Here is a 12311-nt window from a genome sequence, read left to right on the forward strand (position 1 = left end):
ATTTTGTATTGACTCTAGTAAAAGAGCTCCGGGGCAGAATCTAGACATAGTTAAATATTCCTAGAATAGTGATGTAAATAAGAAGTAGCTAGAGAAAAACAATATAAGGTTTCAAATATGAGCTATAAAATGAAGAATCACAGTAAAAAGTTTTTAAAGTCCAAATAATAAACAATATTCTAATAATCATATGTTTAAAGCAACCCATGTACCTTATTATTAATATTTGAAAYGATCCATTTAAACACTAAAGATAATTCTTCCCAATAATTTATAAAAGCAAAAGAGGAGACAGAAGACCAAAGAGAMAACATTTTGCACTCTATCATTCCTCTCTTACTGGAATTCAGTAGCTTAGGACAAGATGAGAACAGACTTGCACTTCTTGACATTTGGCCTTGTTTATGCCCCGTCTGGTATACGCTTTTTTCTTTTTTTTTACTTCCTCCCTCCCCCCCGCCCCCCTTTAGAACTTAAATGAGTATCTTTTTTCCAGAAAACTTAGTCATTCAGAGTACTCATTCAGAATGTTGCTAAGTAAACAGGATTAGATATTATTTTACATCTAATCAGTCTCTGGGATGTCATATAGTTCATATAGTGGGTAAAGCCGAAAGTACTTAAATCATCATTGGAAATCTGCTTGGGAACTTGTGCCCTGCTGAGAACAGGGTCCAGGCTGTTCCTTACCCTCTAGACATGCTCATTATCCCAGCATAGATTGCAAAGAGATGGTGTCCTGATTAGTCCTTGCATAATAGAATTTCTCATCAATGCAGAAAAGACAATTTCAAAGCTTTTGAGTGCACACTGGGATGGTCTCCAAATACACTGGTAATTAGAGAAAATATATTTTTCAAAGTCCCATAGGACTGCCTGTTTCCAATGCACACACTAGTGGAAAAGGTAGAGGTTAGGAAAAGAAGAATCTCAAGAAATATGGAAAATTTGGAAGAGAAGAAGGGAAAATGAGGASAGGAAGTACGAAGGAAAGAGACGGGGTGCTGGTAAATAGGGCTGGAGGGAAAAGTAAGATAGCTGAGAAAAAAGAAATGGAATTGCAGTTAGAAAATAGGAAATAGAATATTAAGCTCAGAAAAGAGTAAGAGTAAACAGAGAAACAGAGAACAGATAAATGTGAAAAGATAAAATGCAAATTAAGATTGAAGACATGCAAAGTCAAAAGATGTATAAGGACTAGCTGTGGTAATACTGATTTCAGAGGTTTGTTTACTATTCGTATATACCATTTTTTCTCTATGCGAATCTGAAAGGTGTTCCATTTCAGAGTGAGGACCACGGCTTGGATGGCCAGTGCATATGTAATTAGATTAAGAAATTAGGCTATAAAAATAATTTATGCATATGAAAGAAAAAAAAGCAAGTATTTTTTTAATATCACTTTCTACCAACTCTTAACCCACTTGAAATCTGTCACCTTTAACTTTCACTGGCAATTGAAAGCCAGAGAAATGCCTTACAGGGAGAGAGATGGAGGAGTTTAATCCATTTACCATTTCAAAAAGGAGATCAAGAGGTGACTTGATTAGAGTGTCTAAGTACCTTCACAGGGACAAAATATCATCCACTTAAGGACTCTCTAGTATATATAAATAGGGTCAAGTTTTCARCGGTGGCCACATTCTCAATGAAAGTGATAAATTGAAATGGAGAGTGGCTGGTTTTTTAGAGGATTTTCACATATGTAAAATTGAGTTCTAAAGACAATTCTCCAAGAAAACTTTGCACTTCTTAATAGAATCTGTTCTAAAGGTTTTTTTTAAATCATTCTACAAAGGGGAATAATAATATGTGATCTCTCAAAAATATATATAGGAAGTTTCTCTCTCTTCATAACATTTTATTAAACCTCTCAAAGCAAATTTGCTTCATAAGTATGGTGCGCATGAAAGTGTGATATAGAATATCACTGTATTTCCTTACCAGCTGCAAGAATCCACAAAAGCGCTTGTTCCAGCAGTTCACAGGTGGATATATTTGATTTTTCTCATAAGCAGCAACTATTCAATATTAGGGAGTAGTCATTCAGAAATGGAGATCRTGCAGCAAACACAAATGTTTATTTATTTTAATCAGAGTAAGCATAAAATAAGTAATTAAAAATTATCCCCTAAATTAGTGGAGACAATCAAAATATAAAATGATCAGGCCAAATATATTTTATCAATATACATATAGAGATATGGTGTGATAATACTTAGAACTACAAAGCTTAAAACAAGGTATGCATAGCAGTTTAGACAGCTGCATAAGCTCATGAAGTATTAATATTTTCTGTAAGTGTAAAGTCAGTTATTTATTTGATTTGAATCTACTGTTGTTTTTGTGATTAAAATGTTAGCTAAACATTCGTATACTTTTTCTGCATGTACTGTGTCTCTGTGCTGCTCTGCAGAAGCCCTAGAAATCAGAATAGCTCTTATTACAACTAAGATGCATACAGGTTTAGTTGTCAAAGTGGGAAGATCATTGATCTTCTTTGTGCTTACATGAAACAGTTGTTCAGTCAGCATAAAGATTTAATTTATCTGTTATCTGGTAGTATCTCCCAGGGAAAGAAGTCAAGTATTGCCATTTGTGGCCATTGCATGTAGCAAATGTTAGAGGGAGAAAAATGTAGTTTACTCATCTGCTATGTTAAAAATGCTTTTTCTTATTTTTTTGTCTTAAAAACCATCAGGTACTGGAGGTACAGTGAAGAAATGAGATCCATGGACCCTGGTTATCCCAAACCAATCACAATCTGGAAAGGTATCCCAGAATCTCCTCAAGGAGCCTTTGTCCACAAAGAAAATGGTATGAAAACACATTCCATGATTTACAAACACCCTTTATGCAAGACAGAGTGGTTAGGGATGAGGTTGAGCAGGGGATGAGTGCCTGTTTTATGAACACAGGAAATATTTCATGCTGTAGAGTTCACGGTTGTGAATATGGAAATGTTTGTTAAGTTGTATCATTTAACACAAAGAAAGGCACAATCTCTGAAATTTATTATAATAAAGCTTAATTTCTATTCTTTTTTTTTCTTAATTTTCCGCATTATTTTTGTTCTCTGTTGGATTACAGTACTTCTTAAAAGAAGTTCCCTATCCAGAGTATTTCTCTATTTGAATTGCCAAGGTGTTGGCTGTTTATACAGCCAACAATAGCTTTGAAGCTGTTACCTTCCTTCTGAATGGCTAGAACAGGGAAGCAAAACCTTCACTTATCTAAGCTGAAATATCCTTGAGAATCTATATAAACCAAAAATGTCATAAAACTGTGCTGCTGAAATGCAGATCACGGAGATCTTAGCATGCAGTTGCATTATCTGGACCAAGACGGATCATCACCACATGCAGCAGCCTAGGATCTCAGCAAGCAGCACCTCCAAACAACTGAGAATAGCCCAGACTGCCCCCCTTTAGGTGAACTAAATAATTCCCAGGGCTTCTAGCAGGCTGCCAGCAGAGCTCTCAGTTGCAGACTTTAAATCTCCTTGATATGGATAAACATATGAATTTGCCACCACTTTTCATTGTTGGAAGAATTTTGTATGACATGTATGACTGATTTATTAGTAGATTTAGGGTTTGTTGCACTCACCTCACAGACAGCACACATATATATTGCCGTATTATTTTAATTTCTGTTTAATAGGTAGATAAAAAAGCCTTCTTTTGTAATATAGACCTTGAATAGTCTCCTGTTTCAACCTCCAACTCAGTTAACTAATTTGCCATGGATGTGTATTTTTTTCAGAAATATGTTTAATTATTTCCTTGCTTTGTACATGTTTCATCCCAAAGCAGAAGCCTTCTCTGGATTCTGTGATTTTGACTGGACTATGTTTTTTGTTGTTRTTGTTTCTGATTTGTTCTATTTTGTTGTTAACAGGAAAGTAGGTCAGGCAAGATGGCATTCTGCATATGCCACACTCAGTAGCTAACTGTTTTTTATAAATATGCATATAWATGTGGAAATGAGACAAAAATTATGTATACACACATATACATAATGGATATAATCTCTGCTATCTTTCCTTCATTGCTTTTTAGGCATATTTCTGAAGCCTTACATTCAAATGATATTTAATATATATGTATACACACACATATGTATATGTATGTATATGTATGTATATGTATATTTTTTCTTGTCTTGGTTGGATTCCCCATAATAAGGTGTCGGTACTGAGCTCAGGTAGGTGTATCTCTCATTACCCACAAAAATTATCTTACTAACACTCAGAGCAGGAGGTCTGAAACTGCTGCAGGGGAAGAAAGAGTGTTCCTAAGGYGGAAAAGACTCAGTTATATTGAACCCATTTCTCCTCTTTTTTCTCTCACTAGCTTTAATAATCTTTCTAAGAGTCTTCAGATGAGGAGGGTGGTAACCCTTGATATCAGATCAGGGAGGAGGTGGAAGGGAAGGAAGGTGCTGCTGAGCCTCTCAGAGAGGCTCCCAGGATCCCCAGGGCAGAAAGGAGGGCTGAGAATAACACCGTGATGGTCCCARGAACACTAAGACATTTCCCTCAAAATCATGAAGGTAGACCTGTCTTAAAAAACAGTTCACATCTCTACTGCTGTTTGTATGGAGAGRGAAAGAAAAAAAAGTAGATTCAAATAAGTACCACAGCTTACTTGGAAATAATTTGATTATATTTTTGCCTCCAACTGTTTTCCTTTCTTTGGGTAGAAACAGAGCTGACATGAACTTTTACTGGATAGCTTTGTAGGAGACCAGTTAAAAGCATGTCTTCACTTAAACTGAATCATTTTAAAGAATACTTTTTTCTTCTCTCTCCTCCCCCCTTTTTTTTGTAAACCATGCAAATTAACACCTGCATTAAGCCTACCCATAGATGATGGGGGTTTCTTTCACTACCCACAAATATTTGGATAAATAAGTGGCTAAGGAAAGGTGGGGGAAAAAAATTGCTACTATTGCCAGCATCCTGACTCATTCAGTGTCCCAGAAACTGAGTAAGACACACCTAACACCTTGGAAACTGTCTGCTACTTTCCACAATATAGCTTGGTTTCTAGTGCTGAGGCAGGAGCTCTTAGGAAGCAACAAAGAATAAATTTCCTTTCTTTTGYTCTGTGCAGTCCAAGGTGACACAGATATCTCCAGTTTGCAGGTGTATTTCTGCCCTGAGAGCAGCTTAGAAAGTCTCATCCCTATCCAGAAATTCTGCTAAAGCRAGGGGACAGAGGGGCAATTTCAATGAAAAGGAAGAGAAAAGGGTTGTCTATGGGATTAGCCCGTTGAGCTTTTTTGCCTTGGGCTCACGATCATTCCTAGTGTGGGTTGCTGTCTGAAGCGTTAGTGGCTACTAAGTCCCTCCACACTGTCTGGGGTTTTGGCATTGCTCTCGCTGCTCCCAACCAGGAGCATCTGGGAGATGTGAGGAGCAGCTCCCTAAACAGGCTCCACTGCAGCCACCTGCAGAAGCATTTCTGGATACCTGCAGGACAGTCAGGCAGGTTAGAGGAGATCGCTTTCAAAGGTTGACTGAAATCACCTCTGTCTGCAATGAGAAGCACTAAAACTACTCAGCCTCTTAGAAACACCAGCCRAGAGAAGTCTCAGCTGGTGACTGTCCTCCTGCAGCTGCCACTGGCCGTGTTATCCTGGTTCTCACTTCAGCAAAATGGCAGGAAACTTTAAACTACCTTCATGGTTTTCTGGGGAAAAAATGTGTTTTGGTTGAAGATTCTGGATCTGTAAGGATGGATAGTTCCTGTACTGCTTTCATTTTAATATTTTTCATTTGATGTTTCAATGTATAATACCAACTGATACCAACTAAAGTCAGTATTCTGATTTATATGTACACCAGATGTATATATATATATGTATATGTAATCTATAAGTATATATATCTCAGAACAGAGATACAGATATATGAGATATATATAGGTATATATACATATATATATACACACACATATCAGAATATGGTGTAAACATGATATATCAATTGCCAAAGTTGGAGTTCTTATTCAGGGTCAGTATGTGCTGTGCTTTCTTATCTACATGTTGTTATGTGAAATACGTAGACAGAATACCTTGTGACTCAAATACTGAAAATTTGCACTTGATAATATTTTTAATTTAAACTACAGATTGCTTTAAGGAACTCTCTATATGCTAACTTTTTAAAACTACATTGTATTTAAAGAAATATAGTCATAAATTTGTTTTGTTCTGAACATAATAGAAGGCATTTTATGACAAAGCACCCTAACTACTGTTTCAGTATAACTCAGTGCATTTCTTTTATTTTTTTTTTCCTTTTTTTCCTCCAACCAGTACTATACCTTTTTCTAGACACATTCTTTGACAATAAAACTGCAAGGAATTAAAGAAAGGAAAACAGYGTCTATTCAATAGCAAGGAAGGCAATTAGAATTACATAAAGAGCTAATGTGGAGGAATGTTCAAATATTCTAAGTGTTCTGAAACATGCTGTACTAAGCTATAAAGAATTTTGTACATAGTTTGAACTAGAAAAGAAATATACTAATAAGTCCTTTTTTTTTTTTGTAGAATTGAAAAACCCTAACAACTGTTTGAATAGTGAYTATTAATATTGTCCCTAGATAGTCAGTTATGGATCTTTTCAGGAAGCRTTGTCAAAATAACAAATAGTACTTGATCTGTTTTAATATTCTGAGTGGCCTTTAGCACTGCAGGAAAAAAAGCTGAGATCTATAAAGCAGAGATAAGGAAAAATCCAGCTGTTTGCATTCAGCTTATAAACAGCAGGAGGAAGTTCACTCATCCTGAAAGTTTATTTCTTGCCAGATCAATGCCATTTTTCAGCTGGTATAACAAAGTACTGTAGGTTTTTGGCAGRCAGTCAGCTTTTCTTCATTTAGGCATGTTTGGTAATTACACTGGATTGCACCTGAATGATCAAGTACCAGCTCCCTGTAGAAAATTTGAACCTGAGTACACCTGTTTTCTCTTGGCAAAGCTGCTGATATTTCATCTAATTTCCTTCTCCTGAAATATGGCAATAAATTAAGTGACATTGGAGAGGGTCTGTTCTCATTTCTGGGTGTTYGTAGTGTTTCATAGTGTTGAAGTTTGCTTCCTATGCTGAAAGAGGTTGGGATGCTTCAAAGTACAAGATTTGGCCCTGATGATTCTTGAGCTCTAAAGCTCTAATTGGCTTGGTTTTTTGAACAAATCAGCTGGTCCCTGATCTGTTCAAGTTCATATCATCTGAAATTTTTTATTTTTGTAACAAGTGAGGAAAATAAAATCCCAGCTTTTTCAAATAAGAAATTTAGGCTTTAATGATTTCCTAGAGATAGGAAAGAAATGAAAATGCCCAGAAGATTTGAAAGGTCCATGATTATTTTTTGACTCTCATTGTTATAAAATARCTTCATACCAGTGGTTTAAGTCAGTGTTTATTAGATGATATGATCTGACCTGATATGAGCATAAATAATTGCACTTTTCTTCCTCAGGCTTCACATATTTCTACAAAGGAAAAGAGTACTGGAAATTCAATAACCAGATGCTCAGGGTGGAACCTGGCTACCCCAGATCCATCCTCAAGGATTTTATGGGTTGTGATGGACCAACAGACCGAGACAAAGACCGACACAGCCCTCAAGATGACGTTGACATTGTCATCAAACTGGACAACACAGCCAGCACTGTGAAAGCCATAGCCATCGTCATCCCCTGCATCCTGGCCTTGTGCCTCCTTGTCTTGGTTTACACTGTGTTCCAGTTCAAAAGGAAAGGAACACCCCGCCACATACTGTACTGCAAACGCTCTATGCAAGAGTGGGTGTGATGTAGGGCTTTGGGTTTTTTTCTTTCCCTCCCAGGAGTTTGTGGTAACTTGAGATTCAACACGAGAGCTGTTATGCAGTTTCCTAGCTAGGAGCGGGCATCTGTCAGTCTGAAACAAAGCTGATCTTTAAGACCCCGGGGGTTGCCTGTCCTGCGCTTGAGTGGCGATTCGCTCGGCTGGGAAGCTTCCGTGATGCACAGTATCTGCTGTTTCTTCAGTCCTTTGTCTTTCTTTGTCATTCGATTCTAGGCCTTTCCTCTGCACGCTCAATACCCGATGAACTATCAGGATTAACTAATGAAGAGGAATAAAAAAAAAAAAAAATCTCCAATGTTTCTACATTTGTCCCCTAAGGCCTGTTCCCCTTTGAAAAAAAAAATTTTTGCTGAAAGTAAATTTTTTTAGAAAAACACAACAACCCGCAATGGAACTTTCAGGAAGGTGAGAAGACCCAAAACAGCTTTGTCTCCAAAGAGGATTGCTTTCTGTCTGCTATGGATAAAGTCCTATACTCCTACTTCCAATTTTGTCAGGTGGGAGAGCCGGATGACACGCAGGACTTCAGACTGTTTGGACAGCCATTTTCCAACAAACAAGGGGCCAAAATATCTGCAATATAGTAACAGCCTTAATGATACATTCATTTTGTGTTTTATACAGCTGCTCTGGGCTATGTCCTCAATGTTTTAAACTCATTTATATTCATTACTATATTCAAGCGGAACCTTTTTATTGATTTGTTTGGTTTTTGGTTGGTTTTCCTGCATAATCTTTCCCAAATTACAGCAAGCCAACTGCCCCAGGCCTTTCACAGGTCTGTCAGGAGCACTCATTCCAAAGCACGGTAAAAAGCAGTGTGTCTCTGAAGTGGATTTCAATGGACTAAAGCAGCAGTCATGCTACAGAGAAACTTGACACTGGTGTTACATCGGTGTAACCCTTTGAGAACTATTGCATCAGTTTTCAGAGTCTGGTGGATGCTAATCTTTGTTGTCATTAAATTATAGGATTGTGTTTGAAAATACAGATTTTAAAAGAAAATCAAGTTTTTAAAACAGATTTCCTCTGGTTGCAAATGAGTATTTTTATGACTTATATTAAAAAAAATGTAACATACAAATAGAAAGGAAAATGGATTTACCTTTCTGATTAATGAACCAAACCTATTTTAATAACTGCTACCACTTACCAAGGATTTTTTCAGAACTGGCTACAGTTTTATAGCTTAGCCTTTTATCTTAAGCATATTGAATTTCTCTCTTAAACTATGTTGCATGATAATTCAACTTGCCTCTACAGAGGTAGAGGCACAGATTCAAAGGCAAGCTAAAATGATGACTCTGATATTGCATGAATATACTCCGGTGTTTTACCCCATTGCATGTTCACCATAGTTCTCAAAGGGTTAGGCAAATCTCTGGCATTTAGCCGAACATTATATCACTGACAGAGCCAAGGGACCACCAAAGCATTTTGTCACTGTGTGTAATTTGTGCTAACAGCAGTATTGTCATTTTCATGTGACCTGCAGAGCAGGTTTGTATCAATATTTTTTTCCTAGAGAAAAGTCAGCAACTGACAGACCTCTTTATTGATTTTAGGAGCTGCTTCTTGCAGTGATAGGCTTTACAGTCACTGGGCTGTGAACTTATTAAAGATGGTCAGAATGAATGCACCCCACAAGTCAGACACCTGGTTTTTTATGAAAGCCAGGATATGAGGGGAGTAGCTTTTGAAACAATGAACAGCTTGCCTTGAACTTGATTATTGACCTGTTGACTGTCATTACCAACTTAAACATTGTCTTCTGTGAACAGCTTCACTGTCTGAATTTCCTTAAAGTGTACTGTCCTACATCCTTGCTCTTTGACCTTTAACTTGCAAACTGGCACAAACTGAAGGGAATCTGGTGTTGCTAATCAATTAGGATGGGTTTTATTTCTTGAAAGGCCTGATATATATTATCAAAAAAAAAAAAAATAAAGAAAGAATGCTGAATTGTTTTCTTAGAAAAGAAATGGCAGAAACTAAAATATTTATGATAGATCCGTAGAAGGGTATTTTGCTATGTATACATGCACACTCTAAAAATGAACTACAGTAGAAGTGAATTTTTATTTAACTTGAATAAARTTTTCAGTATAAAATTATCATTTCTACAAATAACTAGTTATTAATGAAAAGGTATAGGAAAGTATTAAGATACTTGATATGGCCAGTATTGGCTTTTACATAAAACAAGGTTTTTATACTACATACAACCAATTTCTTACTGATTTCTTAATCCACATAGCTGGATCATTTTTTAGAGAGTGTAGGTATATATACATATATATTATGGTTATTATTATTTTGGTAATGAAATGATAGCTTGTCTGCCTTGAATTTATATTTATATTGAGCATAGCATGAAAAATAGTATGCCTTTTCATTCAATTACATGATTTTATATTGATTTCAGGACTTATTTTATGAACATATGTGGCATGCTATAAAGCATTGCAAGCTTAGTCCTTAGAACATAAACAGATATACGTATGTATGGCTAAGAAAAATGAAGATTAGAAGAAGATATAGTTTTACAGCAAATATGCAATGCAGATGGCATTTTGGAGATGTTTTGTAGAGATACTGCATACTGTAGGTTAGAAGTGCACCAGTATCAGCCCATAGCATTATTTAGTAAATCCATTTCAGTTGTTACTAAAAATAGAGATTAATTCATAATTAAGTAACATAGGATATTTACTGCAAATCAGCTCATTTGATGAATTCAGAATTCTATGCCTGTTTGTCATATATTTTAATATATGTAGGTATGTGTGTGTGTCTGTCTATTTATAAATGCACACAAACACACATACGCATATGTGCATATTTTAATCCATAGAGAAATTTTTATTGTCAGCAAACTGCTATAACTTATGTTCTACCACAGACAGAACAAAATGATTCATGTTACTGTTCTGATTTTGTCCCTTGGATAGTTGGTRGAAAGTACTAACACTACTACTTAATCTGTGTTTGTTTTCCTCTACAGTGGGAGAAATAATTTTATGTTATCTTTAAGGCAGAACAGCATCTTATCTGTTTTCTTATTCACTTGGAAATTTCACTTCAATTTCAAAATCTTTTTCATGGCAGCTTTAACTTTTTGTGCAACTGTTTCCCTGAGAGTAATGAAGTGCTGAGCATGTTGACTGTTGTTCTTTGGTAAGGTAAAAAAAAAATGTTTGTATTTGGAGAACTTAACTTTAATTATGCAGGAAGGTAAGTGTGATAAGTCTAGTGCTTGGTGTATGGTACATYATAGATACATGAGTACATAATAAGTTGATTCTTTAATCTATTTTCTTTTACTTAAAAGTGCATATATATTATATACAGAGAGAAGGAGAAAAAACATATTATATTGGCATGTTTACGTCATGCAAGGCAAGGTTGTGTCAGTACTTCTATTATATACTGCTATTTTCAGTAGGTTGTAACACCATCATTAAAATTTGCTGTAGGTAAAAGACGTAGAAGCAATTGTGTTCAGTCTGATTTCCAAATACATATTTGGCTGGCTTCAAATTATAGTAGTAGTTCAGTATAAATTAGTGATGTTGCTGAGTTTAGTTTTGAACTTAAATAAGTAAAAGATAGTTTTAAGAAAATGTTATTTTTTAAACAATTGTTCTATACCAAGGCCTATAATTATTAGCATCAAGAAAAAACAAAGTGAAAATATTTTGTTTGAGTTCCGAAATCTGGGTTCCAGCTCATGTGCCGTAAATTTTTTCATAAAGTTTTTAATAAACATTTCCATATTACTATTGTCACAATCTGTACTGTGGAACAATACAAAACTGAATATGGATTGTTTTAATCAATTACAGTCTATCAAGCTGACTATACAGGGTTGCGTATCTTCAGAGTACTGTAGTCTGTATCATGCAGGAAGCCAGAGCAGATGATGGCAGTGTTTCCTCTGGCCTTTTAATGTGTAAACCTATGAAAAGCTTATTGACTGTAGACAGAAATTAACTTTTATCAAAAAATACGTTTAAAGAAACTATGTAACTGTATATTTACTGGATAGGCTGGGATGGAGAGACTCAAATGGCTCCAAAGGAGCCCTTTCAAGTCTCGTGAATAAATGTAATACATATTTTATATCTTCCTATGAACTTTTGTTCTTCTTCTTTGTTCCAAGAGGGGTGAAGGGAGGGGACAATTAAAGAAAAAGATGTTTTAAGGCTAATTTTGTGAAGTTTACCTAGCAGAAGCTAATAGATTCAGACTTGCGGGGCAGACTTACACTTTCTCTCAACAGCGTGCTTCACCTCCCCAGTCGTTCAGCCGAGACTCCTGTGCCAAGCGCACTGCAGGTTAAGAACAGAGTGTAAGCCTAGTTTTGAATTTTCAGCTTTTTTGGCTTACTTTACAATCCTAATGCCAGTTAAGTGTAGCCTCTGTTACCAAATTATGTGGAATCAAA

The 12311-nt window shown here is 35.9% G+C and overlaps 1 protein-coding gene across 1 annotated transcript in view; it reads left to right on the forward strand.

The window, feature by feature from the left end:
* Positions 1-12000, forward strand: part of MMP16 (matrix metallopeptidase 16) — a 182767-nt gene extending 170767 nt beyond the window's left edge. The window contains exons 9-10 of the mRNA XM_085308543.1: positions 2702-2817; positions 7494-12000. Of these exons, the coding sequence (XP_085164669.1) occupies positions 2702-2817; positions 7494-7828 (451 nt within the window). The 3' untranslated portion in view covers positions 7829-12000. The remainder of the gene's footprint in view (positions 1-2701; positions 2818-7493) is intronic.
* Positions 12001-12311: the final 311 nt, after the last annotated feature.

This window comes from Rhea americana, unplaced genomic scaffold, assembly GCF_003343005.1.
Source record: "Rhea americana isolate MKP2758 unplaced genomic scaffold, rheAme1 scaffold_0, whole genome shotgun sequence".
In the NCBI taxonomy this organism is placed as follows: domain Eukaryota; kingdom Metazoa; phylum Chordata; class Aves; order Rheiformes; family Rheidae; genus Rhea; species Rhea americana.